The sequence below is a fragment of the Urocampus carinirostris genome, chromosome 15 (genome assembly GCF_059441175.1).
Source record: "Urocampus carinirostris isolate Australia breed hairy pipefish chromosome 15, RoL_Ucar_1.0, whole genome shotgun sequence".
NCBI classification, from domain to species: Eukaryota; Metazoa; Chordata; class Actinopteri; order Syngnathiformes; family Syngnathidae; genus Urocampus; species Urocampus carinirostris.
Window position 1 is genome coordinate 36,292,723 of NC_142363.1, and position 26,266 is coordinate 36,318,988.

General features: G+C 43.0%; 1 protein-coding gene across 2 annotated transcripts; it reads left to right on the forward strand.

Annotated features, from left to right (window-relative positions):
- Positions 1-1,571: 1,571 nt before the first annotated feature.
- On the forward strand, positions 1,572-26,266 carry vps39 (VPS39 subunit of HOPS complex). 2 transcript variants are annotated; one of them, XM_088354896.1, is made up of 25 exons: positions 1,572-1,792; positions 1,890-2,129; positions 3,796-3,861; positions 4,409-4,473; positions 5,597-5,639; positions 5,706-5,800; positions 5,874-5,972; positions 6,047-6,139; positions 7,651-7,834; positions 8,760-8,880; positions 8,946-9,066; positions 11,181-11,310; positions 14,168-14,310; positions 14,384-14,524; positions 16,109-16,250; positions 16,337-16,423; positions 19,178-19,251; positions 23,614-23,830; positions 23,899-24,027; positions 24,476-24,578; positions 24,642-24,687; positions 24,755-24,904; positions 24,960-25,094; positions 25,160-25,251; positions 26,030-26,266. In XM_088354896.1, the coding sequence occupies exons 2-25, from the start codon at positions 2,057-2,059 to the stop codon at positions 26,109-26,111; spliced, it is 2,631 nt and encodes an 876-aa protein (XP_088211022.1). In that variant the 5' UTR covers positions 1,572-1,792; positions 1,890-2,056; the 3' UTR covers positions 26,112-26,266. The 2 variants fall into 2 exon arrangements, with proteins under 2 accessions (XP_088211022.1, XP_088211021.1); XM_088354895.1 differs by having other exon boundaries at positions 1,572-2,129.

Below are 26,266 nucleotides of genomic sequence, written 5' to 3' on the forward strand. Positions count from 1 at the left end.
AGAAGAAGAGAGAGAAAAGAAGTGAAAGATAGTCAGTCAGACAGAAACAAAGTGAAAGAGAACAGGTAAGGGAGAACGAAAAAGACCGTAAGAGAAAGAAAGAAAACGAGTGAGAAGAGAAAATAAAAGGAGAAAGGGAGAGTAAGAGAAAAGGAGTGTGAGAGAAAAAGAATGAAAGATAGAGTATGGTGAAAAATAGAGTGAGAGAAGAAGAAGAGAGAGAAAAGAAGTGAAAGATAGTCAGTCAGACAGAAACAAAGTGAAAGAGAACAGGTAAGGGAGAACGAAAAAGACAGTAAGAGAAAGAAAGAAAACGAGTGAAAAGAGAAAATAAAAGGAGAAAGGGAGAGTAAGAGAAAAGGAGTGTGAGGGAAAGAGAATGAAATATAAAGTATGGTTGAAAGAGCGTGAGAGCGAGAGAAAGGCGAAAAGAGTGAGAAAATAATAAAAGTGAAAAATAGATCGAGAAAAATACAGAAAACAAGAGGGTGAGAGAAAAAAAAGAGAAAAAGTAAAAAACAGTGAGGGGGAATGGAGGAAAGAGAAAGAACGAGGGAAGGAATAAGAAAGATCGAAGTGAGTGAGAGAGAAAAAGAATGAAAGATAAAGTATTGTAAAAAAAATAGAGTGAGAGAGGAAGAGAGAAAAAGGAAATAAAAGATAGTCAGATAGAAACAAAGTGAACAAGAACAGGAAAGGGAGAACGGTAAAGACATTAAGAGAAAGAAAGAAAAGGAGTGAGAAGAGAAAATAAAAGGAGAAAGGAGAGTAAGAGAAAAGGAGTGTGAGAGAAAGAGAATTGGCTATAATAATTTTATTTTCTTTGTTTAATCTTTTATATAATCATTTTAAATAGCTGATTTTGAAGACGAGTCCAGCACTCACTATTACACACTGCCCCTTTAAAAAACGAGAGCTCCAGAATTGTCTTCCATTCTATGTTTGGACATACAAATCTCGTTTTTTAACGCGAGATTTGATGAAACGCTTGCTTCCATGTACATATTAAAATAACAGAACACCAATTCCTCTTAAACTCATCGGCAATTGACAAAATAATGTTTCCTCATTTTTATTCAAATCGTTTATTTTTGTCTAAAATTCAAATTTCTAATTGCAACGTTTTACGTCACGTGGCAAAACACATTTGTATAAAAAGATCATTTGTTCATGGAAAGAATAAAGTCATTGAAATAAGAACTCTCGAAATAAAATGCTTTGTTATTGTTATCATAATAATAATAATTATTATCATTGTATTATTATTATCATAATCGTTAGCATTATTATTATTATAATATAGTTATTTTGGGCTTCTTTTACTTTGAGCTGGTGACTTCCCGTTTTCTATCGCGAGATTTGAAGATTTCATAATTAACTGGATCGACTATATCAAACGGAATTTCGGCATTGTTAATTTCGCCTTGGTTTATTAAAATACGCCGATTGAAATATGATTTTCTAGTGGTGTTAAATACCTAAATGTGGTCTTTTTTTAATTGGCCCCTTATTGTTATTATTATTATTATAAATTGAGTTATTTTGGGCTTCTTTTACTTTGAGCCGGCGACTTCCCGTTTTCTATCGCGAGATTTGAAGATTTCATACATAACTGTATCGAATATATCAAACGGAATTTCGGCATTATTCATTTCGTCTTGGTTTATTAAAATACACCAATTAAAATATGATTTCCTATTAAATAAAATACCTAAATGAGGTCTTTTTTTGGAATTTGGCCCCTCGTGAGCGAAATGTGACGCGAGTCACGTGAAGTTAGTAGTCAGCTGAGGTGGCTAACGAGCTGAAGTGGCTAACTTTCATGCTAACGATTGTTATTGTATTTTGACACGAAAAGTGAAGAGTCTTCCTTCTAATTTCACTTTTAGGTTCGTGGACGCTTTTCATGTAAAGGTGCGTGTAGAGAGAAGCGCCGTTTTTATGTTTTGGGAGAGTCGTCTGCTCGGTGGATGAAGGCAGCGGCAACTCGGCGGAGGACTCGCCCGGCTGGTGTCGCCCCTTTCCCGGCTAAGAAGCTCCAAGTCGCCGCTTCAAGATGCACGACGCTTACGAGCCGGTGCCTATTTTGGAGAAGCTTCCTCTGCAAATCGACTGCATGGCGGCCTGGGGTGAGTTGGTCGCCAGATTTGCTGCAAAAGTCTGAAAATGCACCTCCAATAACTAGTATTTAATACTACTACTACATAAATGGTAAATGGTCTGCATTTCTAAAGCGCTCTCCAAGTCAATAAAGAGCTCCCAAAGCGCTTTACAATGTGCTTCACACTTACTCATTCACACACAAACTCACACACTAATAGGGAGTCAGCCTCCAAACAGTTTGAGGATAATCAAGATGGTAAATGGTCTGCATTTCTATAGTGCTTCTCAAGTCAATGAAGACCTCCCAAAGAGCTTTACAATGTGCTTCACACTTACCCATTCACACACACCAATAGGGAGTCAGACATGCAAGGCGCCAACCTGCTTATTGGGGGCATTAGGGATCAGTGTCTTGCCCAAGGACACTTCCACATATAATAATAATAATAATAATTTCCTTGTATTGTCATTCTGTGTAACAATGTACACAGAACGAAATGTCGATTGCATCTGACCCGATGCAGCCGCAGCCAAGAGAGGGCGCCGCCGACCACTTTTTAAGTCTTAGGAATGACTCGACACGGAGGAGCCGGGAATCGAACCTGCGATCTCTTGATCCCAAGACGAGCGTTCTACCTCCTGAGTCAAGACTTCCAACAATTTTGGGCGAAATGCCATCTTTTTGTCACATCCTTCGCATTTCCAACTAAATGCGACTTCTTTGCGTCTCTTGTGTGCACGCGACAACCCACTTGTCCAAAAGAAGACACGTGACGTCACACGCAACGCGTCCGTTGTTTGCGAAAGTACTCATGGATGCTAACGCCCTAGCGTATCTAACATTTTCAAAGTTATCGTCTCTGCTTTCGTTTTATGAAACGGGGGCATTTTCATGCTCCGGAACAGGAATACGTTGACTCAGAAATTGACAGATTAGAATGAAAAGAATGGATTGGCAACGCTTGGGCTAATGTGTCTGTCGGGGAAAGCAAAAGCGTGGTCGGGGACGGAAACGAGTTGGAAGCTAGGAATGGAATATTACTGTGCTACTAATAATACATTTTATTTTGAAGGAATGAAAACTTTATTCGAACATTAAAATAAAAACAGAACAAAAACAATAACTCAACAACAAAATAATGTTACATAATATGTTTGAAAAGGGGTAGTAAGAAGCAAAATGCTTATATCCCCTACCCCTTCATTCTCCCTCTTAAATACACCAATGATGTAACAACAATTGTAATAATATTAATAATAACAGTTATGATATAACAATAGCAACAATAACTCAAAGTTAACCATAGTTCTAGACGCACTATTCCCAATCACTCGTACCCCATTTTCTTCATCTCTGTATTCCGCCAGACGCACACATACTTTTCCTGGTGGTTCTCACCTTTGGGATCATGAATTGACGTCAGCCCCTCAAGAGTTATAATTTCCCTCTTTCAAAATGAATACCTAGCTATCTATCTAGACATTTATCTAGACATCTATCTAGAAATCTATCTAGACATTAAGACATCTCTCTCTCTCTTTCTCTTTCTCTCTCTTATTTCATGGCTGTTTGTCCCTTATAATACTTAGTTGGAGCGGCGTAAAAGCTTTTCACCAGTGCGCAGTGTACACCTATGATATATCAGTAGTCAGGAGTTTGTAATGAGTATGTTCCTGGTTTTCTTCCCACAGAGGACTGGCTGCTTGTTGGTACCAAACCCGGGCATCTCCTCTTGTACCGTATCCAAAAGGATCCAGGTATTTGTTTACCAAGTTTATTGTGATCACCAAACAGAACACTTTATCAGTTGTGCAATATGCTGTAACCTGGTATAAGAGACATTGATTTCAACTCATGAGGAGATATGACCAGCAGCCACATCAGCTCTTCAATTGAAATCAATTCGGAGACAGCTTTAGGGGGAAGGAGGGCTGTAATCGGGCTCATTCCTGAATGCCAGAGTGGGTAGGGAAGAACATCACGGCAAGCAACTCCAACACTTGTTATTTATTACAGGACAGGAATGTTCCCCGAGGCCGTAGGGTGATGAGAAGCAAGGACAACACTTCTTGATAATTGCAAGCTTCAATTCCATGGTTATCATGGTTTTGCTTCTCCCTTTAGCATCAGACCGACAGCAGACTTTAGGGCTCTTCCTCTGTTTGACCTTGTCAAGTCAAGTCATTTTTATTTGTATAGCCCTTAATCACAAATAGTCTCTTGTAGCAAATGCAGAATTCAAGTACAATCATCCAAGAGACTGTTGGTTCAATTGTTGTTTGCCATATCTTTTTGTCTTCCTAGCCACCAACCTCTTCGAAGTCACGCTGGAGAAATCTAACAAGAACTTTTCCAAGAAGATCCAGCAGGTACTCGTTAAAGTCATGCTTTCCAGCTTTTGACTATGGAGGAACAATCCTGACAAATGGAGAAATCAATCATGACCTACTACAGTGTCTGAAACTCGTGACAAAAAGTTACCGGACACCAGCCATAAAGTTGCCTGCCCCATTTTTCGCAACCTGAAACACAATAAGACGACTCATCGCAAAAAAAACATTGTTGCGAAGTATTATTATAACATTCATTGCATGTATATGACATGGCTTTTTCCATCTGCCATCAATATGTATCTGTATTGACTCATCTTCATTCATATAACGTTTGCGTTGCGTCGTCTGCTACAAGCCACGTGAACTCCTCTTTCCACCATGCTTTTAATGTACGTTTACGTTTTGTAGCGTCAAAAATTCTGTTAGCTTCTTTTGAATCTTTCTTCCGGGGCTGAGTTTTGGCTTGATTCCTCACCACTTATCCATTTTTCCTGTGTTCTCTGTGTGTCTACTTTGGAAAATGATTTGCAAACGCACGTCTTTATAACGCTCAAGAAAGTCTGGAAGCACAAAGTTATTAGATGCAGGCTTCTGATTGGCTGCCGAGTATGCAAATCGCCAAACGAAATTCCGAAATTTCCAAATTGTCCTTAGGAGTGAGTTGTCTGTCTCCTTGTGCCCTGCAACTAGCTGGCAACCAGTTGAGGGTGTCCCCCGCCCACTGCCCGAAGGTACCTGGGATGGGCTCCAGCACCCCCGCGACCCTACTGAGGATAAGCGATGCAGATAATGGAAGAATGTATACTGTATTGGATATGATGTGATTGACGTGATAAGAAAATAGATGAACAAATAAACACATGACGAAATACCATCAAGAAACGACAAAATACATTGCTATATAATTAGCTAAATAAATAAATGACAAAATGGATGAAAAAATAAATACTGAACTCAATGAAAGACAAAATACATGACCAAAAAAAATGACAAAATTCATGACAAATGCCAAAATGTACGACAAAATGCATTAATGGCATCTATGGTATGTACCGATAGTGTTTCATTGATGTGTTAATTTATGTTAATGGAAAATATTTGTAGCTGTTTATTTCTAATTCGCCCAGTGATATCGCTTCCTGACTTTTGTCATTTTCAGCTCTACGTCGTCTCGCAATACAAAATACTCGTCAGTCTTCTGGGTAAGATCTACTATGGGTGAGTTAAATCTTTGCGCCGATTTTTGATCACAAGTCTTTCTTTCGCAGAGAACAACATCCACGTCCACGACTTGCTGACGTTCCAGCAGATCACCGTCCTGTCCAAAGCCAAAGGAGCCTCGCTTTTTGCATGCGACCTGCAGGTTGCCGAACAATTCAAAGAAAGCGAGATTCGAACCGTAGCCCGAATTTCTGTCGGTTGTTTTTGTGGTCCAGCGAAGCGCCCCGGGAGAAGAGAGGCTTCGGATGTGCGTGGCCGTGAAGAAGAAGCTGCAGATGTACTACTGGAAGGATCGGGACTTCCACGAGCTGCAGGTAGCAATTGGAACAGAATTCCTGTTGGTCTGGAGCTTTTTTCTCTCGTTTTGTTCGGGCGGTTTCGTCATTAGGGCGACTTTGCTGCTCCGGATATCCCCAAATCCATGGCCTGGTGCGAGAACTCCATCTGTGTGGGCTTCAAAAGAGACTATTACCTCATCCGGGTAAGGCCCCGGGATACGCCGTGAATCTGTTCTCGGGTGGCCATCGCAAAGGGAAATTGATGTGTAGCGGGGGACACCAACCTGTGCTCAGTCCTTCCAAAATCAGATTAAAAACATTAATAGAATATATAAGAAGTACAACATCCGAGTAATATCGAGCCTTTGCACGTGACGTTGCCTTCCCCGGTAGAATGTGAGCCATGACGGACGGTTGGAGGACCCCAGCAGATTGCAGCATTTTAACGTAGCAGCTACCAAAAACTGGTAAGCGTTTGGATCAGCATTGGTATATGGGGGATCTCCACTTATGATATAGTGGTACAAATCGTCTGAACTCAAGTCAGGGTGATTTGGTCAGGAAGAATTTATCTAAATAACATTTTTTTGCGGTTTCCGACAAGGTGAGCCACCTCATCCGACAGCTTCACAATATTGGGTTGACTGGTCATTGCCGATGGTGTTAAATAGTATCGCTTTTTTGTTGTTTACTGGCCTCATCCACTGCTTACAACAGTCCACTGCTGTCCGTCATGGTGTCTCGTTTTGGTCACGTGTGTGCAAAGCGTCAATATGTGCATATGATTAAATGGCATTAAAACATTTACATACAAAATAAAAATGTCATCTTTTTTAATCTTTGATGTGACGTGACTAGGGGTGGTACGATGGGGTAGCTGGTGGATTCTAGCCTTGTTTCCATAGTTATTATGTTTTTACTTTTCCATTAAACACCAGTGCAAGCCTTGGCATCCGTAGCAAATAAATACTGTGCAGAAAAGACATTATTGTATTGCACTAACTTGCATATTCTTGAGAGAAAGCGAGAGAGAGAGACAGAGAAAAGAGAGGGAAAGAGACGCAGACAGAGAGAGAGAGATAGATGCAGAGAAAAGAGATACGCAGACAGAGAAAAGAGAGAGAGAGAGAGACTGACTGAGAGACGGAGAAAAGAGAGAGAGAGAGAGACTGACTGAGAGACGGAGAAAAGAGAGAGAGAGACTGACTGAGAGACAGAGAAAAGAGAAAGAGAGACTGACTGAGAGACAGACGCAGACAGAGAAAAGAGAGAGAAAGAAAGAAAAAAAGACACACAGACGGGGGGAGAGAGGGAGAGAGACAGATGGACAGGGATATAGACAAAGACAGAAACGGAGACAGACACAGAGAAGCACAGAAAGACAGAGCGAGAAAAAGAGACATAAACAGGCGAGATTTAGAGACACTGAGAAAAATGAGAGAAGAACAGAGAGAACGAGAGAGAAAGGATGAAAAAGACAGACAGAGGTAGACTGAAACAGAGGGAGATAGAGACATGGAGAAAGACACATAGAGAGAGAGAGAGAGAGAGAGAGAGGGATACCTGTTGACGGGGATGAAAAAAAACTATTCTACACTGTAACGTGAAATTGTCCTAAGGTGGCGGGGTTGCGTATCCCAGGCTCTCTACCGTGCTCAAAGTTCCTCTTTGGTGTGGTAAGAGTACCTTAGTTTGTTCTCCTTTCCCCGTGTAGATGGACGGTCGCGGTACCCTGAAGGAGCTGTTTCCCACCGGCAAGCAGCTGGAGCCCTTGGTGACCCCCCTGGCCGACGGCAAGGTCGCAGTGGGCCAGGACCACTTGACGGTGGTGCTCAACCAGGAGGGCGTCTGCACCCAGAAGTGCGCCCTCAATTGGACCGATATCCCCATCGCCATGGGTAACAAAAAAAAAATAAAAATCACCTTCCGCTTTCATTTAAAGTGTCCAATTGAGAGACTGTGTGTTTTCATGCTAAGATAAGGCTAAAAACCTGTGAGCCGGTACTTTAGGCCAACCCGGGGTTAGGGTTTGGACTCGGTCTAGCGGTTTATAATCAGGGTGTCACACCACATTGGCAGTAGGTCGCTAAGATATACTTCAACGGAAGCTCGTTAAACTATGTTGAGACACTTTATGATGAAAACCCACAGAACAAACTGTTCACACCTCAACTAATCCATTTAATCTATCTGATCTGAATTCAATCTAAATTCGATCTAAATTTGTTATCTAATATAAATGTTAACTAATCTATCAATTTATATAATCTAAATTTAATCTGAATATAATCCCAATCTAATGTTAAGATAATACATCTATGTAATCTAAAACTAATGCCGAATATATACATTAGAAAAGCAACTCGGAATCCATTTTTACACGCGGTCATCGCCCGCAAGTGTGCACAAATATTGATTGACTTCTGGAAAGAAAAGTCTAACATTTACCACTCTTTCATAATATGTAAAAAAATGACAAGTCTAATTTTAATGTAGTTTTAATGTAATTTTGATTTTAATTTTAATTTAATTTTATTTAATTTTAATTTAATTTTATTTAATTTTAATTTTAATTTAATGTTTCTATTTAATCTCAATCTAATTTAATTTTGCTCTAAATACAATCCTAATTTGATCTTAATCTAATTTAATTCTTATGTACTTATCCATCTAATCTAAATGTAATCTAGCGAGTCGGTGCAAGATAAGCCTGGCCCTACCCAAACGTAACGATTGACATACGAGGCCGGACCCGGGCGGGGCTCTAACCCTGGCCCCGGCTCGATATCTGACCTTGTGGCGTGTCGGCTCCCTCGACTCCAGAACACCAGCCCCCGTACATCATCGCGGTGCTGCCCCGCTACGTGGAGATCCGAACCTTGGAGCCCAGGCTGCTGGTCCAGAGCGTGGAACTCCAGAGGCCCCGTTTGGTCACCTCCGCCGGGTAACCCCTGCCCCGCCGTCGCCCTCTTTCTCTACCACCTCGCTAATCCTGGCCTCCTTCCTCAGCGCCAACGTGGTCTACGTGGCCAGCAACCATTTTGTGTGGCGCCTGGTGCCCGTTTCCATCGCCGCCCAGATCCGACAGCTGCTGGACGACAAGCAGTTCGAGCTGGCTCTTCAGTTGGCCGTGAGTGCAAACGACTGTATCGATAACTCGTCCCGACTGTCGAATAGAAAACCTTTCGATCGGTGGGCTACAAACTTTTCAGAAAGTTGAAAACTGCCGGACTTTCTCTCAACACTCTCCCATACATTCACCCTTCGTCAAAGCCTCGCCACCTCGTAGCTCGCGTTTGTAGCATTTTTATTGGACTCTGAAATGGGGCGGCAGTAGCTCAGGAGGTAGAGCGATCGTTTTAAGATTAAGGGATCCCAGTTCGAATCCCGGCTTGTCCGTGTTACATGCCGAAAGTGTCCTTGGGTAAGACACTGAACCCCCAATACCCCCAATAAGCAGGTTAGCGCCTTACATGGCTGCACAGATCACGGCCGCTATTGGGAAATGTGAAGCACAATGTAAAGCGCTTTGGGAAGTCATTGACTTGAAAAGCGCTATAGAAATGCAGATCATTTCATTTCATCATTTCTCTGCTTCCAGTTGCTTCACCTTTTCACAGCAATCCTTTCGAGTGAGCTTTTTCTAGTCTTGATATTCTATTCTTTGAAAAGAGCCACAGTCTCTTGGCCAATAAGGCAGTTGTTTCGGATTTCGGTGAAAAAAAAAAGACTCAAACTCCCACTTGTTTTGAAGGTCTATTTTCCTTTTTTTATTTATAGTGTCAGTGTTGGAAAATTCTCCGAAAGCCTAGGGAAAAGACATTACACATGCCTGCTTTAAATGGTTTGTGAGCTCTATGAAATAACTGCCTTTACTTACACATTTTATAGAACCACAGTTCATGCATCCCTTAAGCACATTTCCTGTGCTGTGTCTTGGGCAAGTACAGCTTGGCGGCGCCCATCCCCGTTCGGGCCAACATATGTTCCCACCCGGTGGAGTAGACACTTAGAATAAGGAGAGAAGGCATTTATTCAGGAGAGGACTGTACGCAAAAAAACTCAAAATGTACAATAACCAGGAAGGCCCAGATGTTACATTTATAGCAGGTGTCGGGAACCGAAAAACGGGTCAGTAGCCGGGACAGGAGAGCAAAAACGTGGTCGGGGTCATAAACGAGTCGTAAGCCAGGAAAGGAGAGTAAACGTGGTCGAGGACAAAAAGAGGTCGAAAGCCAGGACGGAATAACTATGGAAACAAGTTTAGAGCTAAGTTTTAGAGCTACTTTTTTGTTAGTATTTAGCGCAAAGGGCCACTAGTTTGATAAAACCTTTTCTGTTATTACTCTTTTGTCACTATGTTATAAGAGGTTAATTATTGAAAAGAGGGTTGTACAGACTCAGTCAACCGCTAAAAAAACATTTGACTAGAAAATCACAATGACCTAGCATTGGTGACCTATTTTGAGAACTGGTTCGCAGGTTACTCAGCTGTCTTTAAGGGGATTCCCAAATCGATGCGGAAATGCTTGCTTTATTCATCAGCTCTTTCAAATTAGCCTCAAATCCCAATCCAAGACGTACCAAATTGAATGCTCTTCTTGAACTCTTTGGAGAATATGGACGCTTAAGCTTTCTTTTAAAGGTTGCACTCTCAACGTTTTGTCCCAAACCAAATTCATTACTTCAAGTACTCTAAGTTGGAACCCACAGAAAGAGAAGGTTTGTATTCTTTTTGCAATCACATGCCTGCAGAAGAGTGTAGCGTGGGTGTCTGCTTGAAGCCTTACCTGGTACCTGGTCAAATTTGATCACGATCTGAAAAACGAAACCTTGTATTTGACACATATTTCTTAACGTAGGTCTAGGTGTTTCCATAATTGGCCAGTTTATAGCTATAAAACTTCTGCAGCTGTGTACTTTACCTTGGTCAATTTTTTTTAGATATTGTGAAAGAGTGGTAAATGTTAGACTTTTCAGAAGTAAATCAATGATTGTGCACACTTGCGGGTCAGGACCGTGTGTAAAAATGGATCCCGAGTTGCTTTTTTCATGTATATATTTGGCTCCGACTCGAATACTATCTATCTATCTAGAGAGAAAGAGAGAGACGAAGACACCTCCTGGAAAATGGCACCCGATGTTGGGAATTTAATTAGCTAACCGACGTGTCGATCATCATTTGAATCAGTTACTACTGGCTTAAGATACTCAAAGCTGAGCGATATTTATCTTTCTTTGTAGAAGATGAAAGACGACGCGGACGGCGAAAAGAAAGAGCAGATCCATCACATCCAAAACTTGTACGCCTTCAATCTCTTTTGCCAGAAACGCTTCGATGACTCCATGCAGGTTTTCGCCAAACTGGGCACAGGTACCGGACCACTCACTCACCCTCAAGAACTTCTTATGCTAAATTCAAATTCATTATTATAGATAAGTAAACCTATATAAAGGGAGCCCATTTTTTTCAGATTTTTCCGTAGTTGCATGAATTCAGTTCTTATGTTTGTTGATACCTTTTTGACACAAGCGCATAAAAAGTCACCGACCATCTCGGTGGCCTTAGGGTTGGGCGCCCGACCCCGAGACCAAGAGGTCACCGGTTCGATCCTTGGTCGAGTAAATGGTAAATGGTCTGCATTTCTATAACGCTTTTCAAGTCAATGAAGACCTCCCAAAGCGCTTTACAATGTGCTTCACACTTACACATTTACACACACACTCACACACCAATAGGGAATCAGCCTCTAAACGTTTTGAGGATAATCAAGATGCTAAATGGTAAATGGTCTGGATTTCTATAGCGTTTTTTAAGTCAATAAGGACCTCACAAAGCGCTTTACAATCTGCTTCACACTTACACATTCACACACACACACTCACACACCATAGGGAGTCAGCCTCCAAACGTTTTGAGTATAATCAAGATGCTAAATGGTAAATGGTCTGCATTTCTATAGCGCTGTTCAAGTCAATGAAGACCTCCCAAAGCGCTTTACAATGTGCTTCACACTTACACATTTACACACACACTCACACACCAATACAGAATCAGCCTCCAAACGTTTTGAGGATAATCAAGATGGTAAATGGTCTGGATTTCTATAGCGCTTTTCAAGTCAATAAGGACCTCACAAAGCGCTTTACAATGTGCTTCACACTTACACATTCACACACACACTCACACACCATAGGGAGTCAGCCTCTAAACGTTTTGAGGATAATCAAGATGCTAAATGGTAAATGGTCTGCATTTCTATAGCGCTTTTCAAGTCAATGAAGAGCTCCCAAAGTGCTTCACAATGTGCTTCACACTTACCCATTCACACACACACTCGCACACCAATAGGGAGTCGTGCAAGGCGCCGACCTGCTTATTGGGGGCATTACGGATTCAGTGTCTTGCCCAAGGACAATTTGACTTATAACACGGAGGAGCCGGGAATCGAACCTGCGATCTCTTGATCCCAAGACGAGCGCTCTACCTCGAGTCAAGACTTCCAACAATTTTGGGCGAAATGCCATCTTTGTCATATCCTTCGCATTTCCAACTAAATGCGACTTCTATGCGTCTCTTGTGTGTCGAGACATCCCGCTTGTGCAGAAGAAGACACGTGACATGCAATGTTCCAGTTGTTTGCGGAAGTACTCATGGATGCTAACGCTTTAGCGTTTCTAGCAATTTCAAAGTTATTGTCTCTGTGCTTTTGTTTTATGTAACGGGGGCATTTTCACCTTCCGGAACAGGAACACGTTGACTCAGAAATTGAAAGATTAGAATGAAAAGAATGGATTGGCAACGCTTGAGCTAATGTGTCTGCCGGGGAGAGCAAAAGCGTGGTCGGGGACGGAAACGAGTTGTAAGCCAGGCCAGGAGAGTAGACGTAGTCGGGATCAAAAATGGATCATGAGCCGGGACGGGAGAGCAGACGTGGTCGGGATCAAAACAGGTCCTAGGCGACGACAAAATGGAGCAAAAACGGGACAGGCGGGAGTCGGGGTCGAAAAAGGCTTGCCTTGTTTAAACAGAGGTTCGCAGATAGACTGACAACAGGGGATTGACAGGACTGGGTTTAAATAGGGACAGGAGCCAATCAGAACCCGCAGCATATGACGGTTTTCATTTTTTGATATATTTTTTTGTGGATTAAAACAAATTGCAACACATAAAATGAAATGAAATGTATTGGTCTTTCTTTTTTGTTTTATATGATGAGTCCAAATATAATATGATCTTTGGATAAGGACTATAGTTCAGTCGTGAGTATGACTTACACTCCGTTGTTACTTATGTGTGAAATCGTTGACAGATCAATACCGGGTTAAAACGTCCTGTGTTAAACCTCAAGAGGGCGCTCTAGGAGTCGTGCAGTATGTCCGTTTCGTGTTCATACCTGTCGCGCTCCAGGGCTCCATTCCCTTACAAACTGTTGTATTTTCCTTTACAAAATACAAAATAATCTTACACCATATTTTTTTTCAAACGTTTTTATTTATGTAGTTTAACATGTTATATTGTTTCGTTATATCATATATATACTGTTAATGAACATTTTGTTGTGAGACACTGAGTTGCTCGACATGAATGAGGTTTATTATCTAAAAAGTTCAAAAATGAAGTAGTTTGAACGTTCACTGTAGAAGGAAAAAATACATGCAAATAGAATAAAGTAGAATTTTCTTATTCGAATTATGAATTCATTTTCTGCATTCAATTATTGTCGGTAATATACAGAAATAAGGGATAACCACCAACCTGTCTTTTTTCATTTTCTCCTTTTATACTTCCTTTTTTTCTCAACATCTTTATACAACATCATCATTCGTAATAGAATGCATCAAAGCAAGTGAGCCGTAATGAGCTGAGCCGAAAAAGCCGGTTCTCTAAAAATAGACGGACTTCCTTTCACTACACAACTACCACGTAATGATGCATGATGGGGAATCCCCAGGCGCCAGACGCATGCTCACAGTGGCTTCAAACCACTGGCTTCGTTTGCGATGAAAAAACGATACCAAGATAGAGGCTACCGCGGCGAACTCGTTTGACTCGATCGATTTGCCGTTTGGTGATCGTCGGTGTTTACCGGATGGTACCCATCATTGACAAATTTGCGTTTTTCCGTACAGATTTTCTTGTACGTCGTACACGTCTTAAAATGCATCATAAACGTACTTTGTTTGGCAAAAACGTACAGGTATGCTAACGGTATCTGTGTACGGCGCAGATCCGACCCACGTCATCGGGCTGTACCCGGACCTGCTCCCCTCGGATTACCGGCGGCAGCTGCACTACCCCGATCCCCTGCCGGCGTTGTCCGGAGCCGAACTGGAAAAGGCTCACCTGGCCCTCATCGATTACCTCGCCCAGGTTCTGCCGTTGCGGTCTGGTTTGAAAAGTCGAAGGCTTTATTAAGCGGGTCGCCGCCATTTTACTTGTGCAGAAACGAAGCCTTCTGGTGAAACAGCTCAACGACTCGGATCCGTCCACCACCTCGCCGCTCATGGAGGGCACGCCCACCATCAAAAGCCGTAAGAAGTTGCTGCAGATCATCGACACCACGCTTCTCAAGTGCTACCTTCACGTGAGTCTACGGGTTTTCAGGGTTCCAATGGGTGCTCGAAATCCGGGAAAAGGCTCCAATTCTAACCTTGTGTTGTCAAGGTCGGCAAAATTCTTGAATTTTGGGTGAAATGCTTGAAATTGGTGCCATTGCCATGTGTCTTGGCAGTCTGACCATGTGTGATGTGAAGTATCACCGTCCCCTACTGGTCTTACCCAGAGGACATCTCTATTTAGAAAACCATCTCTTTTGGCTCCCAAGTGGCTTCTCAGATTTTTTTTGAATGATGTATCGTCAATAATAAGAATAATAAAGCGTTATGCGCCAATGTATTTATCCATTATCAGCACAGCTTATCCTCGGTAGTGTTGCGGGGGTTCCGGAGCCCATCTCAGCAGTGGGCAGGGGACCCCTGAACTGGTCGCAAGGCACTCTGGGACATACAATTCACTCGCTCATTCGCACCTAGGGACAATTTGGAGCGGCCAATTAACCTGACACGCATGGGTTTTTTTTGGAATATGGGAGTAAAAGTAAATGGAAGGAGACCAAGAGGAAGGCCGCGATTGACTTGGATGGATGGTGTTATGAGTGCACTGCAGGAAAGAGGTCTAAATACATTAGAAGCTAGAGCTCTTGTTGGTGATAGGAATGAGTGGAGAGGTGTCGTGATAGGATAGTGCGATGTTTGGACGCGTTCGAAGGGATGGGTAGGGCACCTGTATGATACGGCAGGGGTAAACCAGCGAAAGCTGTCGGGCCCTGCTGTTGAACAAAAGAGTGTGTTGTGTCACCCTGACCCGAGTGACATGGCTGCTTTCTCGTGTCCCGTTTCATCTGGAGGGACGAAAGCATGACCAAGTTGGGTGCCGAGGTGCTTAACTTGTTTGGGTGTTTGGGCATTTGGGTTGGCCATTGTCCAAAATTTTTGTGTGTGATTTTTTTTCCTTTTATTTTCTTTGTTTTTGTATGTGTTTGTCTTGCTGTAGGTTACCCCTCTCAAGGTCTATGACCAGGGTAGATAGATAGATAGATAGATAGATAGGGAGTAAAACCCACGCAGGCATGGGGAGAACATGCAAACTCTGGTAGCTGGTTTTGATCCCATGAACTAAGAATTGTGCCACAGACACGCTAACCACTACCCTGGTGTGCTGCTCCTAATTTATGAACTAGTAATTTCATTTGTTTTGCATGAGATCCCTGAAAAATACATGAAATACAAACAAAAAAATTGTCAAATATTTAAACAACTTAAGCTTTTTAAACCCTGAGAGTTGAGGTGCTGTCTGAGGAAGTAAAGTTCTACTGAGAGACCACAGAGTGTTGAGTTATAAAGAGACACAATGGAGGTCAAGTCAAGTCATATTTATTTGTATAGCCCTTTATCACTATAAGTCTCAAACTGTCATGAACCAGAACAGGATTAGGACCCAAACGCGTGACGTTACTCACACAAGCCATGAGTTGCGGACGGAGTGCATGGATCCCATTGTGGACCCTCCATGTGATCCCCCAAGATTTAAACAACATGAAAATTCCTGAAGATGAAGAAGAATGAGGCCCCACACATTCTGTGACACCGCTAAATGTCTGTGTTTGTAGACCAACGTGGCCTTGGTTTCTCCCCTCCTGCGGCTGGAGAACAACCACTGCCACATCGAGGAGAGCGAGTACGTCTTGAAGAAGGCGCACAAGTACAGCGAGCTCATCATTCTCTACGAAAAGAAAGGCCTGCACCAGAAAGGTAAGCGAAGGACTCCATTTTGGATCAGTTGGAGTTAGTCCGAGGGAGGGGGATGAAGTCTTCATGACTTTTTCCTTCCCGTTCAGCTCTTCAGGTTCTGCTGGACCAGTCCACCAAGGCCAACTCCCCTCTCAAGGGACACGAGCGCACCGTGCAGTACCTGCAGAGACTAGGTGAGTGAGGTGGGTGAGTCGCTGTAAGTGAGAGAGTGATGGTGAGCGAGAGTGGATGAGTGAGTGAGTGTGAGAGAAATGTAATGACTTAAGTGTGAGCATGAGAGTCAGGTCAAGTCAAGTCATGTTTATTTGTGACGCCCTTAATCACAAGGAGTCTCAAAGAGCTGCACAGACCACAGATTATTGCAAACCACCGACTATTATGACACCATCCCCTGATCTAAACCCTACATGAGGGTGTTAGAATTAATATATTAAAATGTACCGTTTACCAAATTGTTTGAATTAGTTATCTGACTCATTAACCAAACACAACCTACATTCTTCTAACAATGCGTGCTCGTTTCTTGATGGAAAAATGAACAAGAGACCGGCATTTCCACACGGGGGCAGATTTAATTTCTTAAATAATTTAACTAAGTGAACTCCATCGAATTAGCCGAATTAGTGTCGCTCGAGTCTCCATCAAGCCTCCTCTCTCGATCTTCTGCCTTTTTTTTTCCTTGACCCACATCTCTCTGCAAGCTGGTGTGCCGGCTCCTCCCATGGGCGTGCCAGGAAAACCCCCGCGTAGGGTCCACCCCCTCGCCTCGATGTCTGGATAACTGCTTTGTATTACCAATTAACTGTGATGATTAAAACTGAATGAATATACTGGACTGTCTCAGAAAATTAGAATATTGTGATAAAGTTCTTTATTTTCTGTAATGCAATTAAAAAAACAAAAATGTCATACGTTCTGGATTCATTACACATCAACTGAACTATTTCAAGCCTTTTATTATTCTAATATTGCTGAATTTGGCTTACAGCTTAAGAAAACTCAAAAATCCTATCTCAAAATATTAGAATATCATGAAAAAGTATACAAGTAGGCTATTCAACTAATCACCTGAATCATCTAATTAACTCGAAACACCTTGCGAGGGTTTCCTGAGCCTTAAAAACACTCAGCTTGGTTCAGTAAACTAAATCACTGCTGATCTGACTGCTGTCCAGAGGACCATCATTGATACCCTCCATCAGGAGGGTAAGACACAAAAAGAAATTTCTCAAAGAGCAGGCTGTTCACAGAGTGCAGTTTCAAAGCATATCCACAAAAAGTCTGTCGGAAGGGAAAAATGTGGCCGGAAACGCTGCACAACCAAGAGAGATGACCGCAGCCTTAACAAAATTGTGAAGAAGAGACGCTTCCACAATTTGAGGGAGCTTCAAAGACAGTGGGCTGAAGCTGGAGTCCAGGTATCAAAAGCCACAGTTCACACACGTGTCCGGGAAATGGGCTACAATAGCCGTATTCCCGTGGTCGAGCCACTTCTGAACTCAAGACAACGGAAGAAGCGTCTGACTTGGGCTATGGAGAAGAAGCACTGGACAGTTGCAGAGTGGTCCAAAGTCCTCTTTTCAGACGAAAGCAAGTTTTGCATTTCATTTGGAAGTCAAGGCGCCAGAGTCTGGAGAAAGGCTGGAGAAGAGCAAAATCCAAGTTGCTTGAAATCCAGTGTGAAGTTCCCACAGTCAGCAATGGTTTGGGGAGCCATGTCAGCTGCTGGTGTTGGTCCACTGTGTTTCATCAAGTCCAGAGTAAATGCAACTGTGTACCAAGAGATTTTAGAGCACTACATGCTTCAATCTGCTGAAAAGCTCTATGGAGATGAGGATTTCATTTTCCAGCATGATCTGGCACCTGCCCACAGTGCCAAAACCACCAGTAACTGGTGCACTGACCATGGCATCACTGTCCTTGATTGGCCCGCTAATTCCCCTGACCTGAACCCCATCGAGAATTTGTGGGGTATAGTTAAGGAGAAGATGAAAGACACCAGACCTACAAATGCAAATGAGCTGAAGGCCGCTATCGAAGCATCCTGGGCATCAATAACACCTCAGCAATGCCACAGGCTGATTGCCTCCATGCCACGCCGGATTGATGCAGTAATCCGTGCAAAAGAATTCCCGACCAAGTACTGAGTGCATCAATGGACATTTTCAAATGTTTGATTTAGTTTTGCTGTTATAAAATTACTTTTTTGACTTGGTCTGAGGAAGTATTCTAATATTTTGAGATAGGATTTTTGAGTTTTTTTCAGCTGTAAGCCAAAATCAGCAATATTCAAATAATAAAAGGCTTGAAATAGTTCAGTTGATGTGTAATGATTCCAGAATGTATGACATTTTTGTTTTTTTTAATTGCATTACAGAAAATAAAGAACTTTATCACAATATTCTAATTTTCTGAGACAGTCCAGTATAGATTTATATTATATATTTCTCGCCGATTTACAATTTCAACCTTGATAACACAAAATTTGGGGGAGCCATAGATCTCTGTTGGGACCCATAGATTTTTGAGCATGCAAGTCCCCTGGAACCATCACTTTTCACAGGTCAAATGAACACTGGTGGCGCCAGTAAGAGAGCTAGCGAGTGTCGCCTTTTGGTCACTTTGACTTTCCATAGTTTGTCATGTTTCTTGTGCTTGCTGTCCCTCGAAAGAAATGACTCTGACGTGATTATACAGTTTGGCACATGGAAAGCTTTTGCCGTGATTGATTGAGAGGATTATTTTCAAGCCTTTGCCAGGATCCCTTCACAAATTTTCTTGGAAGAACTTCTGTGTGCCGTCACGCCGCACATATTTGACCGGGTCACTTTTCCCATCGCTACTCAAGATAAACGTGTTCATAATTAGTGATTCATCCCATTTTGCTTTCTCCTAAAAATGTCTTTTTGTCGATCCTCCTCCCACAGGAGTTGAAAACCTAGCCATGATCTTCGAGTTCGCTCCCTGGGTGCTGAAGATCTGCCCGGAAGACGGCCTCAAGGTATTCGATAATTATTCGTTTCTTTTTCGATTTAGCTTGACGTTGATTTAAGGATGCGGCAAACGGTAATTAACACAAAAAATAGGTGCAAGCAAATAAACGCATCTTTTATTGAATACAGTGGAACCTCGCTAGTTCGCGGTTCTACTTTTGCGGGTTCAGAGCTTCACGGGTCTAAAAAATATACCTTACCTTCTCAATAAAAGCATTTAATGACTTGAGCAAGCGCGAGCTTATGTCAACTGAGGACACAGTGTGGACACTCTTATTGTGAAGGGGAGGGGGAGGCCCTGACACAATGCTTAGTCATGGTGAGTTACCACTTCGCTCACCCCCCCTTTAACTCCTCCCACCTCAACCACTTCTTATGTGGCGCTCAGTTCATCATGGAGGAACTCGGCAATGCGACGTAAGTTTATTCTCTTCCGTCACATTTCATCTCAAGTTTGACTTTATTATACCAAAAGCGAACGGTTGTTTGTACTACCTAAACACGGCTAATTGTGTGTGGTTTGGTGTATTTGTTGTAAAAGCCGTTCGATGCCGCTCGCTAAAGTACCGTATTTTCCGCACTATAAGGCGCACCGGGTTATAGGGCGCACCCCGAAAAAATAGCTTTTGGTCCTATATTTGACATACATAAGACGCACCGGATTATAAGGCGCTACAATGGGAACGTGGACAAAACAGTCAGATGGTTCAGTCCAACTTCTTACCCCCTTAACATTCCCAAAGCTTGCAAAGACGCAAATACGTGTCGAGAACACGTGCGGATGCGGTGTCCGTACGATGTCACTCAAATGCATCGTTCCATCGTTCGGAAGGTTAAAGTCTTGGGATTCAAGAAACGCCAACCATTCCTTAGTTTCTATTTTCTTTTTCGCTCGCAACTTTACTGTGCGTATGACAATAAACACTTGGAATTGAGTTGAATTTAAAAATAGACACTCCATTCCATCCATTATCTGCACCGCTTATCACAGAAACATCGAGTTCGGTCTGAAACAAGATACAGGGAAAATATATAGCCGGAGTAGCTCACCGAAGTCGTTGTGTTCAATAATAATGTGCAGCCATGGTCCTCTTATACCCGTGAGTTTAGTAAATCCAGGAGAATAAAATATTTACAAATACAGAATAGTAAAAAAATGCTTTCTGTATGCCGTCAACCACGTGCTATACGCATTCATCTTTTTCGGCCAATTGCAGGCTTTGTTTTAACGCTTCAGCCTATGCCAGCCTGTAAATGATAAAAAGGATCCGCCCCTTGCCCTCCGAATAACTTTAGCCAATAGTGATCGAGTCAACTGATGATTGACACATCTTTTTCGGCCAATTCCAGGCTTGTTTTACAGCTTAAGCCTATGCCAGCCTGTAAATGATAAAAAGGATCCGCCCCTTGACCACCGAATAACTTTAGCCAATAGTGATCGATTCAAATGATGATTGACACATAGGTTAGCCAATGAAATTTAGGTAAATAAATCCCAGCATACACCGCGGAGTACTTGGCGTTCGGGGGAAAATCGAGTCGGCGGCTGCAAGTTAGTTGGAAGACTTTGCGATTTGATATTGATCCATAAATAAGGCGCACTGTATTATAAGGCGCATGGTCAGCTTTTGAAAAAAGACTTTTGGGTGCGCCTTATAGTGCGGAAAATACGGTATGTTGTTATTGTCAGAAGGTAGCTCTTTCACTTTCATTAAAATGAGCACAGACCATTTTTTTAACTGCAAATGATGTCTTAAAAGAACCTACAAGGGTTCGCACAGGTGCTTGAAATCCTCGAAAATGCTTGATTTCCAAGGATTGGAAAGTGCTCGAATTTTGGGTGGAGTGCCTGTCAGTGCTTGAAATTGCGGTCATGCTACTCAGCAAATCTGCTTGAAAATGAAGCCGTTGCATTTCTTCATTTTGATACCGTCAGGACAACGAGGAAAAGCCTGATCCCCTCTGCCATTACCATTCTAAACTACAGGCCCCGCGAACCCATCCAATCGGTCTGCCCTCGTACCACTTTCATATATGTTTGTTATTTGGAGGGTTGGGTAGGGTTACTTTAATTTGATTACTTTCAATGACTTTTGGATTACTCCAATACCAAATATGCTCATAAAAGACAAAAGAAACTAAATATGAATAAAATGACTAAATTTTGTGCTGGCTTGGGGAGTAACATAATAGATGGAACGGCAAAAAGCTGTTTGGATTGATTTTCATTTTGTTTCTGTCGCATTTGATGTTAGTTTTGCCGGAGATCAAAGCGATCAAAGCCAGGAGAGAAAGCTTACCACCTGTTGTGAGTCATCATTTTATTCATATTTAGTTTCATTTGTCTTTTATTAGCATATTTGCAATTGGAGTCATCCAAAAGTAATTGAAAGTAATCCAGTTCAAGTAACCCTACCCAACCCTGGTTATTTGGCTCTTTGTAAGGTAACTCCTGTTGTATTCCGCCCAGTACAGTTGGTGGAAGGGAATTGATCTACGGGGACTATACTAAGTGAAATCTGATATGCGTTCCTCACATATGCGTATAAAATGTACAATGCATGTCTTGAATGAAAACTTTATTTCGAACATTAAAATAAAAACGGAACAAAAACAAGAACTCAACAACAAAACTAGACAATTCCCGTGGCAATTGTAAGAGTTGTGATTGATCTGGAAGATGATCCCGGTATGTATATACAACCCTGGTTGTTAGCACTATGAGTTAGCATAAAGTTTTTAACTCAGAGAGATGTTTCTGTCATTTTTTACTTGGTTCTGTGGGGGGACTCCGCCCCCCCACACCCCCCAGTACTGGCAAGTTCATTTAAGATGGGCCCACAACTGTTAACAACAAGGATATGCCTTGTTGAGGTCTAAAACAACACATTCATGGTAATAACGTAGTAATAACACTGTTATTACACGTTAGCATCACTTTCTAGCATGTATCCATTAGCATAACTCATCAACATGAGGTCATTAGCATAATTTGTAAATATGAAGTTTTTAAAATATTGCCATTACCAAAATTTTTTAGTAAAAAGAAGTTAGCATTTAGCCGTTAGCATCACTTTTTAGTATGTACCCATTCGCATAACTCATTAACATGAACCATTAGCATAATTTGTAAATATGAAGTTACAATATAGCCATTACCAAAACTTTGCTAGCGGCGCACATAGCTCTTAGCATCGTCTCGCTAGCATCCACTCTTTGGAATTCACCATTTACCCGTGGTTAAAGGTAATGTGGGTCGGGCCCCCTCAAGCCACCCTGGACAGTCCCTGATTACTATGACTATCCTCAGGAAAGCCCTGGTTGCCATGGCTACTCATTGATTTGTATGGGCCCATGTATTCCGGATGGGAGATTCTCAAAACCCAGCACTCTGGATGGGGACATTTTTTGGTCTCCGGGGCCACTTGCGGGGCCCCGGAGACTCGTATCACTTATCCATATTGTTGCACGAGAGTCCTGATCGGGCCGGAATTTTTGGTATATAGCTCGTTGGGCTACTCCAAAAGCTCTGGGAGGAGTTCCACACGGAATTTTGGCGGAAGAAGATAGATATAATAATAATATCTCGGACACTGTAGTTGTGCCTTACTGAAGCAATCACAACTAATAACGTTACATAAAATGTTCGAAAAGGGGTAGTAAGAAGCAAATTGCTTATATTCCCTAACCCTTCATCTTCCCTATTAAATACACCAATGATGTAACAACAATTGTAATAAAATTAATAATAAGAGTTATGATATAACAATGACAACAATAACAACAAAGTTAACCATAGTTCTAGACACACTATTCCCAATCTCTCGTATCACCCATTTTCTTCATTTCTGTATTCCGCCAGGCATGTTTTTTTGTATTTAAATTTGAACACGTGAATAGTCGGACATTGTTTGATCTCGTCTTGTAAATTGTTCCAAAGTTTGACTCCGCACACAGACACACACATACTTTTCCTCGTGGTTCTCACCTTTGGGATTACGAATTTTGAAATTCGGCTTTTATGTGACTTGAATCTTACAGAGGGGAGTCAGACCCCGTATCCTTCAATGTGATCTTTAAAAGGGTCTGCCCAGTTCTGTTCTTGCATCACCGACCAACTGCCACGATACGCAAGGCCGAGTTTGCAAACCTTGCAAGTAATCTTTTTATTGTCTGTATCCGGGTTAAAAGGCTCCCACAAGTTTTGGTTCCTGTTCTGTATTATAGCGCTCGAAATAGAGACGCTATTGCACATGAGAGAGATTATATTCCAGTAACATGCTTCACCCTGTTTGAAAACCGTCGACTTCTGGTCACAGCCCTAGTGGACGTGGATCCGCACAGCAAATTCTGATCCCGATTGTGCCCAGATCTTCACGGAGGATCTAACGGAGGTGGAGTCGCTTCCCCGGGACAAAGTCCTGAATTTCCTCAAGGAAGGTTTCAAGGAGCTGGCCGTCCCGTACTTGGAGCACATCGTCTACGTCTGGGACGAGAAGGGCCCCGAGTTCCACGACAACCTCATCCAGCTCTACCTGGAGAGGGTCCAGAGCCTCATGAAGCAGTACCTCAACTCCTTGCCCGAAGGTCTCCACAATCCGTTCCGCCGTCCGAACGCCAATCGGTTTGAGCTTTTCCCTGTGATTCGACTTCAGGAGTGGAACCCGCGGCGGCAGGGACGGAGAAAGGAGAGCTGGGAGAGTTCCGCAACAAGTTGCTTTCCTTCCTGGAGATTTCTAGCAGTTATCGGCCGGCGCAACTCATCAGCGACTTTCCCTTCGACGGTAAGCGAAAGGAACCGTTGTCGGCTCCTCGTTTTTGCCTAGTAAATACCGTAGAACCTGGGACTTGAGCAATGCGGTGTGTTAGAGATTAAATATTAAAAAATACCGTTTACCAAATTGTTCGAATTAGTTATCTGACCCCATTAACCCCCCCTGGGCTTCACCACCTGCTTGCCGAAGGGCGTCGCGATGTCTGTCCTAGTGCCTCAGGCCTTCTCCGTCAGCACTCACAGGAATTGTGTTATCAGAAATACGTCTGATGCATTTCACACAGCCTAACCTTCTAATGTACCTTGAAGAAAAACAGTCAGTGAATATTTGCCTTAAACTCAATAAATAGAACTTGTATTCAATTGTATAAAATCCTTTATAGTCAAATGTATAAAATCTTTTAGGTGTCAAGATAGTCTGTTTTGATTTTTGAGTTGTCTGTGTGACCTCCCCCAAGGTCTCCTCGAGGAACGAGCTCTCCTGCTCGGCCGAATGGGAAAGCACGAGCAGGCCCTCTTCATCTACGTGCACATCCTCAACAACGCGCCGATGGCCGAGGAGTGAGTGCACACCCGCCTGCAAGAAATAATGACAAGTTGACGTGGTTATCTCTCTCTCCTTAGCTACTGCCACAGCCATTACAACAGCTCCGCGGAAGCAGACAAAGACGTGAGTTGATTGGCTTTTGGATGGGGATACCTTCGGACTTGAGAGCGTTGTCGTGGATTTGGTCCAGGTTTACCTGTCCCTGCTGAGAATGTACCTGTCCCCTCCGGACGCTCACTGCCTGGGCCCCGTCAAGATGGAGCTGGCCGAACCCAGGGCCAACCTCCAGGCCGCTCTGCGGGTCTTGGAGCTGCATCACGGAAAACTGGACACCACCAAGGTCTGAACGAGATCAATCTCGGGTGGAGGACCGATCTTCAATTTTGACTTTCCAGGCCATCGACCTGCTGCCGGCCAACACGCACATCCTCCAGATCCGGGGCTTCCTGGAGAGCGTCCTGGAGGAGAAGGCCAAAAGCAAACGCTGCAATCAAGTCCTCAAGAGTCTCCTGCAGGCCGAGTTCCTCAGGGTAAGTCGAGCTGGCGTGGTCCGAGGTGACGAAGGCGTCTTCTTGATGTCTTTTTTCCTCTGCAGGTGCAGGAGGAACGCATTTTCCAGCAGCAAGTCAAATGCGTCATCACAGAGGAGAAGACCTGCCGAGTCTGCAAGAAGAAGATCGGAAACAGGTCAGACGTCGCTTGTTTTGAAACGACAAATGCGTATCGACAACCCTGCTTACCAAAGCTAACAGATGCTATCGTGATACTGTGGCAACCCAGCTGGCGAATGCTATTAGCTGCTAACATGACACTGGCAACTGCGCCAATGCTAATTAGATGCTTACGCGACAGCATGGCAACCCAGCCAACGAATGCTAATAAATGCTAACACGACACTGTGGCAACGCAGCTGCTAACATGACACTGGCAACTGCGCTACCCAATGCTAATTAGATGCTTACACGATGGCGTGGCAACCCAGCCAACAAATGCTAATAAATGCTAACATGACACTGTGGCAACCCAGCTTCTAACATGACACTGGCAACTGTGCTATCCAATGCTAATTAGATGCTTACACGACAGCGTGGCAACCCAGCCAACGAATGCTAATAAATGCTAACATGACGCTGTGGCAACCCTGCTGCTAACATAACACTGGCAACTGCGCTACCCAATGCTAATTAGATGCTTACACGATGGCGTGGCAACTCAGCCAACAAATGCTAATAAATGCTAACACGACACTGTGGCAACCCTGCTGCTAACATGACACTGGCAACTGCGCTAGCCAATGCTAATTAGATGCTTACACGACAGTGTCTCAAACCTGCTAACCAAAGCCATAAAGGTGCAAGCTGACGGCCGCTAACAAATGCTAATCGATGCTAGCACAAAGATGGTTCTTTTATCCTCTCATGACTCTTGTGCCATTTTGTATGTATGTTTTTTTTGGCTACGTTAGCGCTTTCGCCAGATATCCCAACGGCGTGGTGGTGCACTACTTCTGTTGCAAGGACCGCAATGCCACGCCCCCTCCCGAGTAAGCCACGCCCCCTCCCCTTCGCGCTACCCTCCAGGAAAGGATGGCGGGACTTTTGGAATCGGTCGCCACGGAGACCACCGAGGATGCCCGGCCTTTTTGCCGACTCGAGATTGTAACTCTTTCCTTGGTTTTCTGCTGACTAACGTTCCTGACACG